The sequence below is a fragment of the Dama dama genome, chromosome 1, assembly GCF_033118175.1.
Source record: "Dama dama isolate Ldn47 chromosome 1, ASM3311817v1, whole genome shotgun sequence".
NCBI lineage: Eukaryota > Metazoa > Chordata > Mammalia > Artiodactyla > Cervidae > Dama > Dama dama.
In genome coordinates, this window is record NC_083681.1 from 57914189 (window position 1) to 57938718 (window position 24530).

The following is a 24530-nucleotide window of genomic DNA, read 5'->3' on the forward strand; positions in this document are numbered from 1 at the left end:
AGTGAGAAGAATTAGAAGTGAAATTAGAGGTATGGGATGAGTTTTGAGGTTATTGGATTAATAAAGCAAAGAAGTTTGGGTGCTTTGAATTGATGATGGAAATAGATTTAAGATATATTTCTATGATAAAATCAACTGAACTTGATAACTGATTAGTTTTGGAGACTATGGAGCATGAAAAGAAAGGGTAAGCTCTGACTTCTGCCCAGCCTCAAGGCCCAGCTGAACTGTAACCTAGTACACTTTCATTCATATAATTTCTGATTAAAATTAATATTTATTTTGCTCCTTGTAAAATATTATATATTTATCTTATATTGTTGATTTCTTTTTACTAATTGTTATTTGTAAGCATGTTTGAAGTCTCACCAAACTGGAAGTCTCCTAACTTATCTTTGTATTACCTTCTATGGCCTTATCTATATTGGATGTTCCATAAATACACAGATTTTTAATTAATGCCATGCATTTTAATAACCTCCTGAAAAAACTCTAGAAAGTTAAGTATATTCCTGAGACATTTCAGTATTTCAAAATGAAACTAGTTACAAATAGGTGAAATTTAACTAACATTCTTTCAAAAACATTTTAATTTGAAAAATTAAAAATGAGTAATTGCCAGAAAAGAAAATAGTCATAGGAAGAAATTTTGAAGTGAAATCAGGCCATATTGTTTCCAAATTCAGATGAGAACTTACTATTAAAAATCTTGCACAGATTGGAAATGACTAATCAACATTAGAAAAATGAAATTGGAAGATCTGCCCTCGTACTGTTAATGGCTAAAAACATTTTCCCGTCCAATTTTAACAGTGTTGTTCCAGTGTGAAAATGTCAAGGATTAGAAGTCTTATATTGGATAAAAAGAATCATTTAAGTATCTAGTCCATGAAGGGTGATGTGGGGCAAATCCCGTGATTTCTGTCAGTCTCACCCCTTCAGAGAGTAGCCTTAGCTGTCTTAAAGGATATCACATTTGAGAGATATTATATAAAAGGGATATAGATATAATCTATAAAGACAGAGTGGTATATAATGATGATAAATTTGGATTATCTCTAAAGGTCCTTCTAGCTTTAATCACCTGTGAGTTTATGATTTTAGGTGTTTTAATTTTTTGTTTTCAGTTTCAAGATCCATGTGAAAACTGTAACATCTCAAGAAGTAAGTCTTCATTAGTTTCTCTTATACATAATGGCCAGACATTTTTTTTCAGGCTGCATATAAAACATAATTGTCTTTGGAATTTAGTTCAACATACTTATCATCGTAAATTCTTAAGAAAATTAAAATGGTAGAACAGTAATTGTTTTTAACTGTGTTGGAGGCTCATTGTCCAGAGTTCCCACTTGCATATATCTTTGTATTGGGAAAATGCTTTTTCAATGAGGAATTGTTTTTATTACAACGTGATTATGTAATTTCAATGGGGGAGTATTATGGGATGAAGTGGAAGGAGCACAGGATCTGCTTTTTAGTATTAACTTTGCCCTCAACTAGCTACCAGCTACCTTCTTTAGGCCTTGGTCTCTTCATAAGTAAAATGAGGGGGTGGAATAAATAGTTTGTTATATCCCTCTGAATCAATCCTGAATATTCATCAGAAGGACTGATGCTGAAGCTGAAGCTCCAACACTTTGGCTATCTGATGCAGAGTCAACACGTTAGAAAAGACCCTGATCCTGGGAAAGATTGAAGGCAGGAGGAGAAGGGGACAACAGAGGACGAGATGGTTGGATGGCATCACCGACTCTATGGACATGAGTTCGAGCCAGCTCTGGGTGATGGTGAAGGACAGGGAGGCCTGGGGTGCTGCAGTCCGCAGATTCGCAGAGTCGGACACGACTGAGCGACTAAACAACGAGGGTGACCCTCTGAGCTCTGAAATTCGGAGTTTGTACCACGTCTGTATCAGATCCACAGTTACTGGTCAGCTAGTCAAGTGTGACTCATCATGGTGAAAAGTAAAATCTAATCTTTTCTATGATATTTAGAAGACCATGGGGATAAAATCTCATTGAGTTGTATTTGATCAAAAGAGCTAACCCAAACTAAGAAGTCTTTATTTTCTTGTTTCAAAGGAGATTGATCAGTAAATAACAGCATGTTATAGAGTTGTATAATTATTTATCATTATTAATATTCTGAAGAAGTTCTGTTATTAATGAGTCTATTGCTAATATTAGGAATACATAGATTCTAAATGGCTTAAAAGTTGGGCATCTTGTGACTCTTTTATGTGATACTATCATAATGAGTCTTAAATCTTGAAGAGTATTTCTGAATTCATATATACAAATGAGTATTGCTGTCTTCATAGTTGCATTGGGAGACTTAGCTCTTTTTTTCACATCACATCATTAAATATATACTACACACCTACTACTGTGCACTGATACTACCATATTAAATTGGAGGCAAATTGAAGAATTGTAGTTATGCATCCTGTTCTGCAAAAGCTAGTTTTTTATTTTCTTTAAATCACCTTCATTTCAATTCTGATCCTCAGTCTCCCTGTTCTATAAAGCTATCAATTTCATTTATCCTCCAGACCCCACACACCATCCAGAGCTATGCCAAAGCCCTGCATCATCTTACTCACCTCATATCACATTTAATTTCCCCTAAGATGCCTTTTGTTTTAACCTGTGTAGACCTTCTAGGACCAATGGTTGGTTCTGCTTCTTCTATGCCATAGCGAGGCATGGAACTCTCTGGTAGCACGGGGAACCCCATGACCAAGGATCCATCCCCTTCATTCTGTGATCTAACTAGCAGCTCTGAGATCTTACCACCTGTCAATCACTTCATTGGTCGTGCACCTCTCTGGAATTTGTTCATCTTTTCCATCTCTCTTCTATTCAATTTCAAAGAAATCTCTTTCTTTTTCTTAAAGATACCACCTACCCAGTGTGTAACTAGCTTTCTCTCTTTCTGAAATTTGTGGTTTTTTTGGTAACTAAAAGATATAAAAGTGGTTGTAGAAAGTTTTTTCCTTTTTTTGTGGAAAAATCCTGGAAGAACATACATTCTAAAGCTCTAGATACCTAGGTGTCTGCTTGAAACAGGAGAAGAGGAACAAAGAGGGGGAGAGAGAGAGAGAAGGAGGGAGGGAGTGCAGGAGGGGGAAAGAGAGAGATGCCTAAAGAAGGATTTTCAAGAGCCTAAGTTCCAGTGGGAATGAGTCATCTATAAAACAGTAAATTTTTCTTGTATACTTTTTATAAAGCCATATAGGGCATGATTCTTATACCATACACTTATTTTTTTTTTCTTATTTTTTGTTTTGTTCCTTCCCTCCCTTTTTTTCTTTATTTCTTTCAAAAAGAGAGATGGTGAGCCCTTGTTTAGAATTCTCTTTCCCTCACTTACTGGTAATATGATCTTAATCAAATGACATTTTCTCTCTGAACCTGAGTTTTCTGTTTGTAAAAATGTGGATAACGCCACTTTTCCATACTCCTTTACAGACTTTTGTTAGACCAAGTAGGAAAACATTAATGCTTGGAAAGCCATAAAGCAGTGTGCAAATATATAGATTTTATTGATTTAATGCATACTCAGAGTGGTTTAGAGCCAGATACACCTGTATTCAGCTGTTGCATTTGCCACTTCCTAGCTTAGTCTGAGCGACTTCACTTTCACTTTTCACTTTCCTGCATTGGAGATGGAAATGGCAACCACTCCAGTGTTCTTGCCTGGAGAATCCCAGGGACGGGGGAGCCTGGTGGGCTGCCGTATATGGGGTCGCACAGAGTCGGACATGACTGAAGCGACTTAGCAGCAGCAGCAGCGGTAGCTGCTAATTTTCATTTCTGTGTGTAGAAAACACTAACACCTTCAAGGTTGTAAGGAAGAAATAAGATAATGTTTATAAATTTTAAGATAAACAAGAGTATGTTTTATTCCCACTTCTTAGATGAAGAATTTGAAACTTAGGTAGCTAAAATGATTTGGCCAGGGTTATGCAGGTATTCAGAGAAAGCAATGGCACCCCACTCCAGTACTCTTGTCTGGAAAATCCCATGGACGGAGGAGCCTGGTAGGCTGCAGTCCATGGGGTCGCTAAGAATCCGATACGACTAAGCGACTTCACTTTCACTTTTTACTTTCATGCATTGGAGAAGGAAATGGCAACCCCCTGCAGTGTTCTTGTCTGGAGAATCCCACGGATGGGGGAGCCTGGTGGGCTGCCATCTATGAGGTCCCACAGAGTCAGACACGACTGAAGCGACTTAGCAGCAGCAGCAGCATGCAGGTATAAAATGAAATTACCAGAAAAAAACTCTTGATATCAAATATGGGTTTGGCTTTTTAGATAAATTATATCAGGTAATTTCAAAGAAAGAGTTCCATATGTTTGTAGCATAAAATAAACGTTTTCAACTGTGTATAGTTGAGATTCATAAAAAGATTATTTTGAAACATTCAGATTTGTTGTTCTTGTGCATTTGTTAAGCAAAGAAAAATTGTCCAGTTTCCTTATTTTATTATCAAATTGTACAAATTAAAAAATGTAATCATATGTCATGTTAATGACCCAAGAGAAAGGAAAAACTAATTGGCTCCTTTTTCAATTGTAGTGCTGGGTAACTCACAAGGCCTAGATGTCACTTATTATTTTTGATGGGCATTGTGTATTAGAATTTTTAAAATGAAATTTGATGGCTCCACTCACCTATTAACCCAAGACATATGGTAGGGTTCAGTTCTCATTTCATAAATCCCACTTGTCTCCCATTTCATCCTTTGTGTTACACTTGACTAGTAATAGTAGATTATGCTTTTTCTATGAAAACTTCCTTGATTGTCAGTATATCACCAAGGGCATAATCATGATAGATTAAAAAATAATCATGTAAATTATAATCATCTCATTCACATTTTCCAGATTATTTTTTAATAATGAGACTTTTTCTTTTTAAATATTGATTGGGACTTTTCTGGCTTGAGAGAAGGCAATCATATCAAATTATTTAATTTTATATACTCTTAGTTTAAATCTAGAGTTATATAAGATTTGATATTAGGGTTTAACAAGAAAGTATGACTACAGTTCAACTACCTTGTTCACATATATAGCTTTTCCAAGCCTAGAAAATTTCTCTGTTTAAATCATGCTAAACTGCTAGCAATTTTAAAACTGAGATGAACTATGGTGGAAGATTTTTACTTTTTCATAGTTGTATAAAATAAGTATACAGCCTGGGAGAGAAAATTATTCAATCTTGAGATTTAGGTATGTACTGTTAACATCCATAAAAATAATAAGACTTAAAGTATTGTTTTAAAGTTACTATTTAAAAAGGTGAAAAATATATGTAGCTATACCTTTCATGCTGACAGTTATAGAAGTGCAAGGTTAAGTTATCCTAAAAAATTTATGTTAAAAAGCGGTGCCTGTACCTTTTCATCACATTTACATCTTATATAATACTTTATATACCTCCTCTTCTCAATTTCCATCAGAAGACTTCCTCCGCATTATTCTTTGAATAGTAGGCTAAAGTTTTCTGAGGACGTGATTGGAACACAGGACTCAGCATGGTAGCCTATAGCCAAAAAAAAAAAAAAAAAAAAATCAAACCATAATTGTGCCTTGTCTCTGACCACTCTCCCTTGAAAAAGTTATAACATTCAGGACAGAGAAATGTTCAAATCCATTACAGGAATTTCTTTTGTGCGATGTACACATGAACTTTTAAAAAAGTTTTATATTTAAGCATTTTTAACAGTCTGACTTCTAGTGTATGTTGTCATAATATTCAGTATTATTGAAATAATTGTTTTTATTTTCATCATACCATTGAAATTGAGAGAGTGCATTAAACTAAAGAGCATAACTTTCAGAGGATGTGTTGAGAGTATCTTGGCTTCCAAATTAACTACAATTCTACTACCTTTTCACATATTTATTTCTAATTCTCCAGGCTTGATTTCTTCCCATCTGGCCTTTTTGTTTTTTAATTGAAGTATAGTTGATTTACAGTGTTATGATAATCTCTGTTATACACCAAAGTGACTCAGTTTTACACACACACACACACACATATCTATCTATCTATATCTATATATAAATATTTATAATATTTTTTTAATATTCTTTTCCATCATGGTCCTGGTCTAATTTCTAATTTCTTGCCCAACTCTCAGCTGGCTTTTTTTTCTTGCGGCTAAATAAAATAGCTAAGAAATAGATTCAGATCCAGTTAACTTCATTGTGTATCTTGAATGATCCAAGCCTTTAAACTTACGTACCCTGTATATTGTATCCTGTTGTCCTGGTAAATCTTTTGCTTCAGAATTGTCTCGGCCGCTACCTAGAGGTTTGGGGCTTCCCTGGTGGCCCAAACAGTAGGGAATCTGCCTGCAATGCAGGAGACCTGAATTCAAAGCCTATGACAAAAATTATTATTTTGTTGATACTCTGACAAATTCTTTTGGATTGATCACTCATAATTGATCCAAACTTCATGTAAAATAAATTGAACTCTAGGCAAAAATAAATATATTAATAATAGTATATTTGTTTTTCTATTTGCTATCAGCTCTGAAAAGCATCATGTGAGTTTAGAAATAAGGTAAGCTGGCAAGAATAAATTTTGTTCATACTAAGTGGTAATTTTCTCTTCCTGTGTTGTCTAGGTTTTTCTAGATATGACGTTTGGTTCAGGAGGACACACAAGAGCCATTCTACAGAAGGAGCCAGATATTACTCTGTATGCATTAGACAGAGACCCAACAGCATATGCAATAGCTGAACAGCTTTCAGAATTGTACCCGTGAGTAATACTCTTGTATAGACGTTTAATTTTGTTGCTCAGTTTTATGGATCTTGGTTTACCATTTGGAATTTGTTCTCCCTTGTATGATGTTATACTTAATGAAATATTTCCTCCCTTTTTATCCAAAAAGCATTGATGTAAATGATACTTTTAGAACCACTTAAAAATATTGCTGCATTTATCCTTTGTAAATAAGTATAAACACAAAAAATTATTTTTGGCAGGTATTTGAAAATGTGTTGAAATCCATCCTTCAATAGGATTTTGCCAGATAACCCATACTTTTAAAACATTTAAAAAATATTTTATTTACAGTTTCTAAGAATTCAGTGGAGTAATAAGTATGTAAAAATTCTGTAGAATTCATGAGGTCACATACATCAACGTAATGCAATTTTCTTTGAAATCTTTTGGCAGTTCACAAATAAATTTAGACCTTTCTATCCCTCTGTCAAAAGTAGTGAGCATTTATGGTAGAACTTTAAAAAACTTTAAGGTTATTGTCTTTATAAGTTTTAAAGCATTTTCCTCTAGAGAAAAATATTTGAATTAATGAGTTATGTTGTTATGTTGTTTAAAAGACATCAGGCTGTAAAAGACAAATATCTTGGAATTCAGATGGTCATCTCCAAATGTGTAAAGGGCTCTTTTCTGTAATGGGGAGTTGTTCTATTCTGCTAAGCTCCAGAGACTGAAATCAAAAAAATAGATGAGAATTTTTTAGGTAAATTGTGACTGGACATAGAGTTTTTACCAGTTATAGCTGTCTAACAATGGAAAGGTCTCTTTGGTGAAGTAGCTAAAGTAAGGCCATGGGAAGGTTTAATCACAGGCTAAAGGTAGAAAGTTGGATTACAAATCTAGAATAGTCTTTTCAACTTCTCTCAAGTCCCAGACTCTTTGCAGATCTATATGATTACATCTCCCAATAAAAGTGTAAATAAATATACCTAGATTTTTGTGTGCAAGATCACAGTGTTTGGAAACTCCTGGAAACCCATTTGACCCCAGGTTCTTTATTTCTAACAAAAATATGAGGGTGTGTTTTTATGGCACAGTATTTTTTTTTTATCATTCTTTCATTTTAAGCAAAGTAACTTAAAATGCACTTTCTTGAAGTCTTGTACTGGGGCATTCATATTTGTGAAACTTTTTAGGAGTTTACTTGATTATGATATGAACATTTGTAGAATGAATATAGGTCTCCATTATATATCACTAGCATAGACAACTTTGTTTTTCTTAGATATTATTTTTCTAAAGGTGGTGATTCCCAAGGTCTCTTATTCTTCCAAACACTCTAGTTTCTTAAATGGAATCTCAAGACTGTATTCTCTTTGCAGTTTACAAATGTGGAAACTATTAGCTACGCATATTAGTTTGCTAAAAGGCACATATACTTAATAGTGGCAGAGATGGGATGTATATTTTACCCATCACCCAGTAATCTCATTTTATTAAATTATAGTTCAGTTCAGTCACTCAGTCATGTCCGACTCCTTGCGACCCCATGAACTGCAGCACGCCAGGCCTCCCTGTCCATCACCAACTCCGAGAGTCCACCCAAACCAATGTCCATTGAGTCAGTGATGCCATCCAACCATCTCATCCTCTGTTGTCCCCTTCTCCTCCTGCCCTCAATCTTTCCCAGCATCAGGGTCTTTTCCAATGAGTCAGCTCTTCACATCAGGTGGCCAAATTACTGGAATTTCAGCTTCAACATCAGTCCTTCCAATGAACACCTAGGACTGATTTGATCTCCTTGCAGTCCAAGGGACTCTCAAGAGTCTTCTCCAACATCACAGTTCAAAAGCATCAGTTCTTCGTTGCTCATCTTTATGGTTCAGCTCTCACATCCTTACATGACTACTGGAAAAACAATAGCTTTGACTAGACAGACCTTTGTTGGCAAAGTAATGTCTCTGCTTTTTAATAAGCTCTCTAGGTTGGTCATAACTTTTCTTCCAAGGAGCAAACCCCTTTTAATTTCATGGCTGCAGTCACCATCTACAGTGATTTTGGAGCCCAAGAAAATTAAGTCTGTCACTGTTTCTACTGTTTCCCTGTCTATTTGCCATGAAGTGATGGGACCAGATGCCATGATTTTAGTTTTTTGAATGAGTTTTAAACCAGCTTTTTCACTCTCCTCTTTCACTTTCACCAAGAGGCTCTTTAGTTCTGCTTCACTTTATGCCTTAAGGGTGATGTCATCTGTATATCTGAGGTTATTGGTATTTCTCCCAGCAATCTTGATTCCAGCTTGTACTTCATCCAGCCTGGCATTTTGCCATGATGTACTCTGCATGTAAATTAAATAAACAGGGTGATAGTATACAACCAGAGAAATTCTAGAATCAAAGATACTGAAAAGAAAAAAAATGCAGAAAGAAATCTCAAGTGATCATTCTTTGAAAATAGCAAAATCCCTTTCAGCCTGATTAAGGGTAAAAGAGAGCAAAAATATTTATATGATTAAGATTGAGAGAGAAAACCAACCATAGGCACAAGGTAAATTGTAAGGTGATTTTACTGCAATGCTGTGGCAACATGTGAACCCTAGATTAAATGAATAATGAATAATTAAATGAATAAAAAAATAATTGCTAACAAAATATAAATTACTAAAATTGATTCAATAGCTATAAACCTTTAATCGGTTATTGCCATAAAAGACATTAGAAAGGTAACTAAAGTATATAGAAAAATGCATAGTAACCAGGTTTGCAGTTGTTATCTAGCTCTTAAAGAATAGGAAAGAGCATTGTCCTTTATGCTAGTCCTGACCATGGTAAATATGCAGAGCTCTTAAAGTTCATTTGGTATTGAATTCAGCAGTGTTTTAATGCCTAATTCTGCTAGAGATAGTATAAAAAGAAAAAGAGAAAAAGTCCAACGTCATTGAAGTATATAAATGCAGAATTCAAAATGCATTGCTAGTATATCTAAGTTACCCATAATTTAGATAAAAGATTAATAGTCCATGGGGTTTCAAAAAGAGTTGGACAGAAAGAATAATAGCTATGGCCTAATACAGTTAAATTCAAGAATACAAGGATGGCTTCATGTCATACAGTCAATGACAGGTTGATAAGCATCACAAGAATCAATTAGCTGTTATTAAAATCTCAAACGCTTTTAGTTGTAGGCAGGGCATCTCTCCGGCTTCCCTGGTAGCTCAGCTGGTAAAGAATCTGCCTGCAGTTCAGGAGACCTAGGTTCCATCCCTGGGTTGGGAAGATCCCCTGGAGGAGCGCATGGCAACATACTCCAGTATTCTTGCCTGGAGAATCCCATGGACAGAGGAGCCTGGTGGGCCATAGTTTATGGAGTCACAAAGAGTTGGGCGTGACTGCGCGACTAAGCACAGCACAGCCCAGGGCATCTGTCACGTGAAGCTCTTACGACCCGCACGTGCCGTTTTACAGATTCTTTCCATGTAAAGATGTTCAGTGGGCCATAGACTGAGATAACTTTTCCTGAACCCTACTAATATTTATCAAATAAAAGGAGTTCTCTCAAAGTCGATAAGACAACAAATTCAGTTTAAAAGGTAGACTAATAATAGAAGGGTCAATCACTAAACATCAGTATGTGAAAAGATGCTCCACACAAGTAGCCATGAAAAGGGAAATGAAATTAAAATAATAATGGTATAAAACTTTATACGTAATAAACTGGAAGACAGCAGTTTTGAAAATGAGGATATGGGGGAAAGGATTCTTACTTATTTTTCTTGGGTATCTTTTAATATTAAAAAAATAAATAAGCTGCTTGGAATCTATCACATCTAAATTAAAGAAGCAATGTCTAAAGAAGCATATCCATAGGCTTATTACAGACTTTGTGTATGCATTTTGTATGTATAATCATAGAGAACTTGAGAAAGAAGAAATTAATAGTGGAGAGAGGTACAGAGAAAGGGAAAGTAATAGTTAAAAGAAACAAGACTAGACGAATGATCACCATCCCTGCATACATATGTAAAGTAGCCAAGTGATACTATATATTATTTATATAAAAATATCTCCAATTATAGTTATGGTATAAAAATGTACATAACGAAGATAAACACAAATTTGGGCTAGGGATTACTTCTGGGGATAATGGATAAATGGATGGTTGGTTGGAAGGATGGACAGATTAGATAAATTGATTATATTCTTAAAAATACTTCTGTAATTACAACATTTAGTAAAGTATGCAAAAAGGAAACATTTTGTCATTTCAATGTGCACATATTTTGAGGAATTAATTTCTTTCTGTCATTTATTTATTTTGCTGTTGTCAAAGAGTAGCCTATGCTTCTGAAAAATCCCAAGTTCTTCATTCTGTTAAACTAAGTCAAAAATAGAAACCAACATTTTCACAAAAAAACTAAGCAATTCATAGGAAAGCTGAATTTTAGGCTAACCCATTTTAGCACTTTCAGAAAAGATGACATGTCAGATCACTTGTTGTTTGAAAACTGAAACTTTTCCCTACTGCCTCTGAGGACTCTACAAGAGGAAACACATTAAAATTGGAGCATTTGGGTGTTAGCTGACTTTTGCCACAGTGGAAGATGGATGTTGGAAGACAATTTTTTTGAACCCTTTTTTTTTTCTGAATTTAGAGTTAATATGTGCTCTGCATATTGAGTTCAGAGAATATAGACATGTATAAAGAAAATAAAAATGATAATTGATTACATCATTTGACTGTAGGTAAAGGAGCTATGGTGCTTCCCTGCTTGCTCAGTGGTAGAGAATCCACCTGCCAATGCAGGAGATGCAGGTTCAATCCCTGTCTCTAGAAGATCCCCTCAGGAGGAAACAGCAACCCGCTCCAGTAGTCTTGCCTGGAAAATCCACTCGACAGAGGAGCATGGCAGACTACAGTCTAGGAGTTGCCAAGAGTCAGACATAACTTAGTGACTAACAAACAAGAACAACAAAAAGTAAATTATAAAAATACAACAAGCTGTTACTTTCAGTAGTTTGTAAAAGTAGATACTCTCACTGGGGTAAACTTATGTAGAAAAGTACGCAGAAAAAAATTAAACTCACTTGTTAAACCACCACCTAAGTAGTAATGATTTTGTATATTTCATTCCATCTTTTTAATTGCTAGTGTTGCATTATATTGTTTGTATTGTTTCTTTTGTGAACTTTTGGGTTTTTTTTTTTTTTTCTTTTTATACATTTAAAGCTTTGAATATTTTGGCCAAGTTTAAAAAACATTTTGATAAATTATAGTAAATACATAATAAAGAATTGACATCTTTCCTCTGCATCAAAATCCAGAAGCATAATATATTTTTCTATTGGTCACAGTATTTGTGTTTCTGACTAATATTTTTCTTAATTAAAATGACAAAGTACAGAAAAGTGCTGAGAAGTAAATTAAAATAATTCATAGTCCATGACCACCAAAATAAGCAGCTACTTAATTTACTAGAATTCTAATATAGTCTTATCTCTATCCATATTACTGCTATTTTAAGTCTTTTTATACTATTTTATTTTAGGTGTATTTCCTTAAACAACAAATACCAGATGTACTTTGTGTAAACAAATCTGAGCATGTTTTCTGTAAAGGGTAATTAAATCAGGAGAAGCTTACTCCTTCTATGTCATCTTGTCTTATACATTCTATTTTTGTGTTTTATTGAAATTTTCTTCAGCATTTAAATTTTCTCTTGTCCTTTGTCAATGTATATATATTTGTCTTTGCCTTTTCTCTAGCTATTTTGACAACATGTAAATTTTTTTTTCAATTTCCTACTGACTAATGTTAATATTTTTTAAGATTCAGTTCAGCTCAGTTCAGTCACCCTATCGTGTCCGACTCTTTGCGACCCCATGGACTGCAGCACGCCAGGCTGCAGATGGACCCTATCCATCGTCAGTTCCTGGAGTTTACTCAAACTCATGTCCATTGAGTCAGTGATGCATCCAACCATCTCATCCTCTGTTGTCCCCTTCTCCTCCCACCTTCAATCTTTCCCAGCATCAGGGTCTTTTCAAATGAGACAGTTCTTTGCGTAGGGTGACCAAAGTATTGGAGTTTCAACTTTAGCATTAGTCCTTCCAATGAATATTCAGGACTGATTTCCTTTAGGATGGACTGGTTGGATCTCCTTGCAATCCAAGGGACTCTCAAGTGTCTTCTCCAAAACCACAGTTCAAAACCATCAGTTCTTCAGTGCTCAGCTTTCTTTATAGTTGAAATCTCACATACATATGTCACTAAAAAACTATAGCTTTGACTAGACGGACTTTTGTTGGCAATGTCTCTGCTTTTTAATATGCTGTCTAGGTTGATCATAACTTTTCTTCCAGGGAGTAAGCGTCTTTTAACTTCATGACTGCAGTCACCATCTGCAGTGATTTTGGAGCCCAAGAAAATAATGTCTGATACTGTTTCCACTGTTTCCCCATCTATTTGCCATGAAGTGATGGAACTGAACGCCCCGATCTTAGTTTTCTGAATGTTGAGCTTTAAGCCAATTTTTCATCCTCCTTTTTAACTTTCAACAAGAGGCCCTTTAGTTCTTCTTCACTTTCTGCCATACTGGTGGTGTCATCTGCATATCTGAGGTTATTGATATTTCTCCCAGCAATCTTGATTCCAGCTTGTGCTTCATCTAGCATAGCGTTTCTCATGATGTAATCTGCATATAAGTTAAATAAGCAGGGTGACAATATATAGCATCGACGTACTCTTTTCCCTATTTGGAAATAGTCTGTTGTTCCATGTCCAGTTCTAACTGTTACTTCCTGACTTGCATAAGATTTCTCAAGAGGCAGGTCAGGTGGTCTGGTATTCCCATCTCTTGAAGAACTTTCCACAGTTTGTTGTGATCCACACAGTCAAGGGCTTTGGCATAGTCAATAAAGCAGAAATAGATGTTTTTCTGGAACTCTCTTGCTTTTCCGATGAAACAATGGATGTTGGCAATTTGATCTCTGGTTCCTCTGCCTTTTCTACATCCAGCTTGAACATCTGGAAGTTCACGGTTCACGTATTGCTGAAGCCTGGCTTGGAGAATTTTGAGAATTACTTTACCAGCATCGGTCAAACAGGAGATGGCAAGAGTGAACATCAACATCTTAGGAATCAGCAAACTAAAATGGACTGGAATGGGTGAATTTAACTCAGATGACCATTATATCTACTACTGTGGGCAAGAATCCCTTAGAAGAAATGGAGTAGCCATCATAGTCAACAAAAGAGTCCGAAATGCAGTACTTGGATGCAGTCTCAGAAATGACAGAGTGATCTCGGTTCATTTCCAAGGCAAACCATTCAATATCACAGTGTTCCAAGTCTATGCCCCAACCAGTAATGCTGAAGAAGCTGAACTTGAAGAGTTCTAGGAAGACCTACAAGACCTTCTAGAACTAACACCCAAAAAGATGTCCTTTTCATTATAGGGGACTGGAAATTTTTTCGGATTAAGATACTTAAACATTTTTTATTGTTAAGTATGCAAAAAGTAACATTTATTGGTTAACCACCCCATGTAAAGTGAGAACTTACTAGTCTAATTTTTGCTTCCTATTCTTTTCCTAGATCTTGGCTTTTAAAATACCATTTTGGCTTTTAAACATTAATATCTAGTATTATGATAATTATCAGATTGCATGTGCATTGTTTGGCAGTAATAGCTAAAGTTAACTATACTTAAATTAACTTTATTCATTTCAGTGCATCCCACTAGCCTTTTTATAATACTGTAAGTTCCATTTTGAGTTCTTTATATAGGCTCAGTTCTCTACTAATTGATTACATCTTAGTTTTTCTATAAATATGCAAAAGGGAAACATCTGTGTGTTTGTCTACCTGAGACTGTGTTACTAATGCTTTCATACATGGGTAATAGTTTATTTAGGGTAACACTTTGGAAGTTGTGTAGATATTAGTCTTTTTTCTGTTTCTTACTTGTAGTTTCGTTTGTCTAATCTTACCTTTGATAAGAGATATTAATATTTTTCCTATATTCTCACATCCTCGAGGAGCATTATGTTATTAATACTATTTGAACTTCCAGTGTTTTGTTGTTTTCAGAAAAAATAAGTATCAATAACTGACTTCCATCTTTTTATTTGAAGTTTGCTCTATGATCATTAACTTGGAAAGTTACAGGTGAATTTACTTATATGATGTGATCTATTCTAAATTATGCATATAATCTGTTCAAGTTGTGTAGTCTGTTCTGTAGCACTTGAATATTACCATTTACCTTCTTAGCCAACGTTTCTTATTTTTTGTTAAATTTGCACAGGATATCCTGGCAAAGGCAAGTTTTAGCTTCAGGCTCACTGCTTGGGTTCTTGCTACCACACCATTTTATGTATACATGTAAGTATATAAAACAGCAATTTAGTCACATTCAGTAGCAGAGTCCAAACTCAGTCCCAGGCATTTTGTCTCCAGGACCAATGTAAAAATCATGTCAAAGAAATATATGATCTACTTAAACAACCCTGTCTACCTAAAATTTAGACTGCAAGGATAAGATATGAGACACAGTTATTATTAATCTTACAAACCAGAAGAGGTCATTATGCTATGATTGTCAAAGTGAAATAATTTTTATAAATATAAACAAGCATTAAAAAAAGACAATTGGAAAAATCGACTAGATCTTTTTGAACTGTTGATGATGGTATGTCACCTCTTCAGTCTTTTTGGTAATATAAACATTACCAAAATAGAATCTTATATTTTGCCCCACTGGATACTTTTAAATATAACCTTTATGCAAGGGATATCAATCTTTACAAGGTGAAGGTGTTTTAGGAGATGAAAGTACTTGACTCTCTCGTTTACTAAACGTTCAGTTCTGAAGCTTGGAGTAAGACATACATTGTACTAAGTAATTTTCAGGCAATCTGAGAGTTCTAGTGGTTTCAAGAGGATTAGGAAATATAGTCTGTGCCTTCACAGACTTTTGTTGTTGTTTAGTTGTTAGGTCATGTCTGACTTTTTCTGACCCCATGGATTGTAGGCTGACTGGCCCCTCTGTCCATTATGGTGAAGCAAAACAGATAGCACACAAATAATTCCACTATTTGTAATTTAAATACAATTGTGATTATGTCTTAGAATGAATATAGTATGTTTTAAGAGAAATATGAGTACAATATGTTCTAAGAGTGATATGTTCATGTCTAGTCTAGACCATCTTGAAAGACTACCTGAGTATGTGAATTTAAGTCAGAATCTGAAGTAGTGACTGGTAGCTCAGCAAAGAGGCAGGGGTGGTGGAGGAAGAGGGAGAATTTGTAGTAGTGAGAAAAGAATATTTAAAGATCTTCAGCAGGAAAGAGACTGCTATATTCTGAAGGGACTGTAAAATGAACAATGTGAGTGCATGATAGAGAGTAAGTGTGGCTAGAGAAGTAAGCTAGGGTCAAACCATGGGACCTTATTAAAGATTTTGAACTTTAAGAGCAATGAATAGGCAGCAGTGAAACAAGGAATTGATATAATCGTATTTGCTTTAAGAGATTATTCTACCTGCTGTATGAAGAATGGGTTGGAGAAGGGTAAAACTGAAATGGATTCAGTAACACTGGCACAGTGGTAAAGAATCCACCTGCCAATGTAGGGGTCACAGGAGACGTGGGTTCTGTCCCTGGGTCAGGAAGACCCTCTGGAGTAGGAAATGGCAACCCACTCCAGTATACTTGCCTGGAAAATTCCATAGACAGAGGAGCCTGGTGGGTTACAGTCCATCTGGTCGCAAAGAGTTGGACACGACTGAGAAACGGAGCACATCCTGAGACTTTGTAGAAGACTAGGAGTTGCCACTCTACCTGGAAGCTGATGGTGATTGAGACTTAAAGAGTTTCTTTTCCTTATCTTCCTATTAAAATTTTGCTTTGCTTTGATGGTCCCTAGCATCCCATTCCCATTTTGATAGCATTCTAAAAATAATTTATTCCAAAGTAAAATTATGATGCATGCTTATAGCTGAAACTGATGTTAATATTGCGGCACTAAATTTTAAAAGACCCTTCAAGTATTCCCATTTCTCTGACTTGACCAATATAAGGAAGAAGAAAAAGGATAAGTACATTCAATCCTGCTATTTTCCTAATTCCTGCCGAGTATTTGCCTTCTCACTGAAGACTTTCAGTAATTTTAATTCCTCCAGAATCTGCTCCACCTCTTGTCACTCTCTGGGAGAGTGGCACCAGCTGGGAAACATTCATTCATTTGTTGGGGGAATGAGCCCAGGCAGTAGTTTTACTTAACTATTCCCTTTTGCTCACCGCTTGTGTGTAGTCAGCAGTGAGGGTCATTTAGTTCTCCCTCAAGTCTTGGTAACTTTAATATTTAACCTCTTTTTCTTCTTTATTATAAAGTTCTACAGCCAGACTGCTTCTTTTTTTGATCACAGCTCAGATTTTCTCACTGAAAAACTGGATAAATTTCTTGACCTCTCCGTTTCTCAGTTTTCTCTTCTTTAAAATAGTCAGAACAGACTTTTGGACTCTGTGGGAGAAGGCGAGGGTGGGATGTTTCGAGAGAACAGCATCGAAACATGTATATTATCTAGGGTGAAACACATCACCAGCCCAGGTTGGATGCATGAGACAAGTGCTCAGACCTGGTGCACTGGGAAGACCCAGAGGGATCGGGTAGAGAGGGAGGTGGGAGGGGGGATCGGGATGGGGAATACATGTAAATCCATGGCTAATTCATGTCAATGTATGACAAAAACCACTACAATACTGTAAAGTAATTAGCCTCCAACTAATAAAAATAAATGGAAAAAAAATAAAATAGGGATAATAATAGTATCTATTACCTAGGAATGTTGTGAGGATTAGACTTAGAACACTGTATAGTGTATTCTTTCAGAGAATACATGAAATCATTTTTGGGGTCTTAATCAACATTTTATGGAGTAGAATGGAGTGGAATAGAAAATATATAATGGAAGTTAAGTATCATTTCCAATATGTGTGTATATAGATATAGATATAGATGTATATGCATATGGGCTTCCCAAGTGGTGCTAGTGATAAAGAACCTGCTTACCAGTGCAGGTAGATGCAAGATACATGGGTTTGATCCCTGGGTCAGGAAGATCCCCTGGAGTAGGAAATGGCAACTCACTGCAGTATACTTTCCTAGGAAATCCCACGGAGAGGAGTCTGGCAGGCTGCTGGCCATAAGGTTGCACAGTCAGACATGACTGACACAACTTAGCACACACATGCATATGTGCATATATTATATTTTTGTATATGGGATTGCAGTTGAACCATATTTCTATGTATCTTGATCAAAAAATTTTTTAAACTACATCCTAATATGGCTCTGTTCTACATATTTGTTCACATTGTGTACTAAATGTTCACTGAAGACAGAAACTTCGTCTTATGTATGTTCATACCCCTCGAATGACTAGAACATCAACATTCTAGGAATCAGTGAACCAAGATGGACTGGAATGGGTGAATTTAACTCAGATGTCCATTATATCTACTACTGTGGGCAGAAATCCCTTAGAAGAAATGGAGTAGCCATCATGGTCAACAAAAGAGCTCGAAATGCAGTACTTGGATGCAATCTCAAAAATGACAGAATGATCTCTGTTTGTTTCCCAGGCAACCCGTTCAATATCACAGTAATCCAAGCCTATGTCCCAACCAGTAACACTGAAGAAGCTGAAGTTGAACTTTTCTATGAAGACCTACAAGACCTTTTAGAACTAACACCCAAAAAAGATGTCCTTTTCATTATAGGGGACTGGAATGCAAAAGTAGGAAGTCAGGAAACAGCTGGAGTAACAGGCAAATTTGGCCTTGGAGTACAGAATGAAGCAGGGCAAAGGCTAATAGAGTTTTGCCAAGAGAACGCACTCGTCATAGCAAACATCACTTCCAACAACACAAGAGAAGACTCTACACATGGACATCACCAGATGGCCAACACCGAAATCAGATTGATGATATTCTTTTCAGCCAAAGGTGGAAAAGCTCTATACAGTCAGAAAAAATAAGACCAGGAGCTGACTGTGGCTCAGATCATGAACTCCTTATTGCCAAAATCAGACTTAAATTGAAGAAAGTAGGGAAAACCACTAGACCATTCAAGTATGACCTAAATCAAATCTCTTATGACTATACAGTGGAAGTAAGAAATAGATTTAAGGGGCCAGATCTGATAGAGTGCATGATGAACTATGGATGGAGGTTCGTGACACTGTACAGGAGACAGGGATTAAGACCATCCCCATGGAAAAGAAATGCCAAAAAGCAAAATGGCTGTCTGAGGAGGCCTTAGAAATAGCTGTGAAAAGAAGAGAAGTGAAAAGCAAAGGAGAAAACGAAAGATACTCCCATCTGAATGCAGAGTTCCAAAGAATAGCAAGGAGAGATTAAAAAAAAAGCCTTCCTCAGTGATCAATGCAAAGTTCTTTAACCATGCCAAAGCCTTTGACTGTGTGGATCACACAGTTTATTGGATCACAATAAACTGTGGAAAATTCTGAAAGAGATGGGAATACCAAACCATCTAACCTGCCTATTGAGAAACTTCTATGCAGATCAGGAAGCAACAGTTAGAACTGGACATGGAACAACAGACTGGTTCCACAGAGGAAAAGGAGTACGCCAAGGCTGTATATTGTCACCCTGCTTATTTAACTTATATGCAGAGTACATCATGAGAAATGCTGGGCTGGAAGAAGCACAAGCTGGAATCAAGATTCCTGGGAGAAATATCAATAACCTCAGATATGCAGATGACACCACCCTTATGGCAGAAAGTGAAGAGGAACTAAAAAGCCTCTTGATGAAAATGAAAGAGGAGAGTGAAAAAGTTGGATACTTAACAATAAATATATGTAAGCTAGCAAGTTTTTATGATTCAAACAAAACAGAAACAAATGTGTAGATGACAGTTACACTTTCTAGGATCCTGTTGCCTGGAGAATTGGAAGCCCCTGAAAACTGCCTTCTCTTAACCTGTACTTTGCTTGACTGTTTTGCAATGAATGAAACAGATGTGAAATATAGACACTGACTATGAGCAAAGAACATATAGATGGAAATGGAATTGAGTTTCAGAGTAAGAGATATCTGTAGTCAAAATATTTACAGTGTATACCACTGAATTGTGTACTTTAAAAGGATAAATATTATAATAAATGAATTGCATCTCAAGTTTAAAATTATGATTGCTTTTAGATTGAGATCTTTTAATTCAGATTTATATGAGATAAGTGCCTTATGGCAGAAAGCAAAGAAGAACTAAAGTGCTTCTTGATGAAAGTGAAAGAGGAGAGTGAAAAAGTTGGCTTAAAACTCAACATTCAGACTAAGATCATGGCATCTGGTCCCATCACTTCATGGCAAATAGATGGGAAAACCGTGGAAACAATGATAGACTTTATTTTCTTGGACTCCAAAATCACTGCAGATGATGACTGCAGCCATGAAATTAAAGGACCCTTGCTCCTTGGAAGAAAAGCTATGACCATCCTAGAGAGCATATTAAAAAGCAGAGACATTACTTTGTCAACAAAGGCCGTCTAGTGAAGGCTATGGTTTTTCCAGTGATCATGTATGGATGTGAAAGTTGGACTGTAAAGAAAACTGAGCACTGAAGAGTTGATGCTTTTGAACTGTGGTGCTGGGAAAGATTCTTGAGAATCCCTTGGACTGCAAGGAGATCCAACCAGTCCATCCTAAAGGAAATCAGTCCTGGGTGTTCATTGGAAAGACTGATGTTAAACCTGAAACTCCAATACTTTGGCCACCTCATGTGAAGAGCTGACTCATTTGAAAAGACTTGATGCTGGGAAAGATTGAGGGCAGGAGGAGAAGGGGACGACAGAGAATGTGATGGTTGGATGGCATCACTGACTTGATGGACATGGGTTTGGGTGGACTCCAGGTGTTGGTGTTGGACAGGGAAGCCTGGTGTGCTGTGGTTCATGGGGTTGCAAAGAGTTGAACACAACTGAATGAATGAACTGAAGGGACTAAAGCATTTTAATGAAGTCATTAAAAATTTTACAGTATATGAAAGTTATTTAACTTTTCTTCTTACTGAGGATTATGATAGTACCTTAGAAAGGGATGATGGACAGGATTAAAAAGGTATTTTATCCTAGATTTACCAAACGAACTGCTTTTCTCAGTTTTCTTTGTCAACCCTTACTCTTCGAATTACTACCAGTTGTGCTAAATAGTCTCCATTTGTCTTTAGATCCTCTCTCTGCCCTTGATCCCAGGAAAATGACTTTTACAGATATATCAACAACATTTATCTGGATTCTGATTGCGTTCAGCAAATTAGTGACATGGCCAGAAAATCAGAGCACAGAGGAGATAAGATCAGAGTGTGTCTTAGCAGTGACCACATTCGTCTTCAGACTTCATTGTTCATAGGCCTCTTCTACTACATAACAGCTCTGGCTCTTGGGAATTTCAGTCACCTCTTTTCACCCTTGACTCTTCACCTTTTTACTTTAGGATACTTCTCACATTCTTTTATGTCTCTCCTTAAACTAGTCACGTGTTTGTAAATACTCTCTTTATTAAACTTTTTGGTTACCCTGCTTGGATTTTTTTTCTGTTTTTCCTTGCCAGAAACTTAGTGGACTCACAAGATCTGTGAACCTTTTTTGTCTCTATCTGGATCCTTCCCTCTTGGACTCTTCTGGATATGACCTATGACAGATATTCACCTGAACTGCTAAGAAGCAGTCTGGATTTTGGAATCAACCACTCCTGTTTTGGAGTCTTAGTTCTGCCTCTTTCTAGCTGTAGGATTTAAAAAATGTGACTTAAGCTTTCAGAGTTTTTATTCTCATCTGTAAAATGCGTTCCTATTCATACACACCTCATGGTGTGTTATGAGGATTATATAAAATTATGTAATTAAATGCTTTAGCATAAAATTTATAAATATTAGCTATAGTTTCTTTGTTATAATAATTATCAAAGACAGTATTATTATTATTGTTCAGTCATGTCAGACTCTTTGTGACCCCATGGACTAAAGCAGGCCAGGTCTCCCTGTCCTTCACCATCTCCCGAAGTTTGCCTAAGTTCATGATCATTGAATCAGTGATGCTTTCCAGCCATCTCATCCTCTGATACCCTCTTTTCCTTCTGCTGTCCATCTTTCCCAGCATCAGACAGTTTTCCCATGAGTCGTCTGTTTGCATCAGATGACCAAAATACTGTAGCTTCAGCATCAGTCCTTCCAGTGAATATTCAGGGTTGATCTTCCTGAATATTGACTGATTTGATCTCCTTGCTGTCCAAGTGACTTTCAGGAGTCTTCTCCAGCATTACAGTTTGAAGACATCAGTTGTTTGGTGTTCTGCCTTCTTTATGGTCCAGCTCTCACAACCATACATGACCACTGGGAAGACCATGACCTAGACTCTGACCTAGACTTTGTCAGCAGAGTAATGTCTCTTATTTTCAACACACTGTCTAGGTTTGTCATCGCTTTCCTAACAAGAAGCAAGTCTTCTGATTTCATGGCTGCAGTGATTTCGGAGCCCAAGTAGAGGAAATCTGTCACTACTTTTCCCTTTTCCCCTTCTATTTGCCATTCAGTAATGGGGCCGGATGCCATGATCTTAGTTTTTTTAATATTAGTCTTAAGCCATCTCTTTCACTCCCCTCTTTCACCCTCAGCAAGCTCTTTAGTTCCTTTTCACTTTCTGCCTTTAGAGTGGTATCATCTGCATATCTGAAGTTGTTGATGTTTCTCCTGCCTGTTTTGATTCCAGCCTGTAACTCATCCAGCCCGGCATGTCTCATGATGTGCTCAGCGTATAGGTTAAACAAACAGGGCGACGGCAGACAGTCCTGTCTTGCTTCTTTCTCGATCTTGAACCAATTGGTTGTTCCCTACCGGGTTCTAACTGTTGCTTCTTGACCTGTATACAGGTTTCTCAGGAGACAGGTAAGATGGTCTGGTATTTCCATCTCTCTAAGAGCATTCGATAGTTTGTCATGATCTACATAGTCAGAGGCTTCGGCATAGTCCATGAAACAGATAGATGTTTTTCTGAAATTCCCTTGCTTTTTCTATAATCCAGTGAATGTTGGCAATTTGATCTCTAGGTCTTCTTCCTTTTCTAAACCCATAATGATGACAACAATTAGTATAGTCATATATTACTGTCTTGTCTTATATGATTGTATATGATTATACTAATTGTTATCATCATTATTCTAAGATTCTGAGAAATTTCTTTGGTGTATACTAAGATTATTGGCTCTTATTTCCTGTCTCTATCTGCTTGGTTCTTTAACATGGATCTATCAGAACTGGTTTAAAATTTAAGGTAAGGGACGCTCCATCCAACATTCCTCATGAGGCAAAGTGTTTTATTACAGGCTCTCTTTCCCACTGTCAGTGTAAATACTGAAGACTACATAGAAGCACTGCTCCAGTGAACTGTATTACTGTCTTCCTCTCCCTCCCACCCAGACTTATTGTTTGTAAGTTTTGATTTCTACATCAACCCTTGGCTTCAGGCCAAAATAACTAATATTTATGAATGTCACCAACCAATCAGAAAAATTTCCTATATATCTCCTGTTCTTTGGCTTTCTCCTTCTTTATTCATAAGTTGCTGGTTTCCTGGAAACTACTTTTTCCTCATTAAAGAAGGTTGAAGGTTTTTCCATATTTAATTTTTAGTCCCTTTTTATTCTGAAACCTGATAATTCTGGAAGGCTGATTCTTAAGTTGCCTTCATTTTCTGTAGGTTTAAGTTCTTCTTATTATTTAACTTACTGCTGGTATAAGTAGACAGTCTGCAAGGGTTTATTTCATATAAACTCTTTGGTTGTTGTTTTCTGACAATACAAACTTAACTGTAGATGTGTATAGACCTATATAATTAGCACCTCCACACCCATTCCCAAATAGTGTTATAGATTTATTTCTTCAGTTAGAATATTTGATTTAAAGCTTGCAAAAGCGATTCATGGAAGTCAACATGTGTATTTGAAATGCAAATGGTGTTTCATATTATCATAACTATGTGAAAATGAATTACCTCTTCACAATCTTAAGATAATCCATTTTTATTGCCTACGTCATTTGAACATAACCATATGGTACCAGGATAAGAATAGCAGCTTGTTCAGCACAAGAGTGACTATACCTAGAAAGACTTCATTTTATCTTGTCTAAGCAATGCGTATTTAGAGACATGTTTTATTACATATGAGAAAATTTTAGTAAAACCCTTTATGTTTGGGCTTCTGAGTTATTAAAAGAATGAAAACAATAGTTGTATTTTCTTTAACATCATAAACTAATTAAGTCAAAATACATTTGCTGTAATTATATGTACAATCCTCCTGTTCTCTACACCCCCACTTTTGTCTGATATTTAAAGTAAAACTGAAACAAACAGCTGCTGGATTGGATTATCTGCTTTAGTATTTTATTCTTGTTTCCTGAGAGAATGCAATCTAAATTTAATGCACAATTCAACATTCATTTTAGTGCCTGCTGTGTATAGGGAAATAGGCTGGGGATCGGGAATGCTCAGAAGCCCAAGATTAGGGCACTGTGTCTCTGTACCACAAGAGACAGCTCATTATCAAATATATAGGTAAACCACTAGTGAGATCAGGTAGATATATCTCCTGGAAGGGAAAATATCAAATGCATTCTAAACTCAGCCTTAAATTATTTTTGGAATATCTGTTCTTATTTTTGCTGTAAGTATTGTTTGTTGCTCATTTAGTTCAAGAATCT

At 36.2% G+C, this 24530-nt stretch overlaps 1 protein-coding gene across 7 annotated transcripts in view; it reads left to right on the forward strand.

Annotated features, from left to right (window-relative positions):
• Window positions 1-24530, forward strand: part of METTL15 (methyltransferase 15, mitochondrial 12S rRNA N4-cytidine) — a 366840-nt gene that overhangs the window by 86403 nt on the left and 255907 nt on the right. For all 7 annotated transcript variants that reach the window (XM_061151088.1, XM_061151106.1, XM_061151078.1 and 4 more), the window contains one exon: window positions 6646-6782. In XM_061151088.1, the coding sequence (XP_061007071.1) occupies window positions 6646-6782 (137 nt within the window). The remainder of the gene's footprint in view (window positions 1-6645; window positions 6783-24530) is intronic.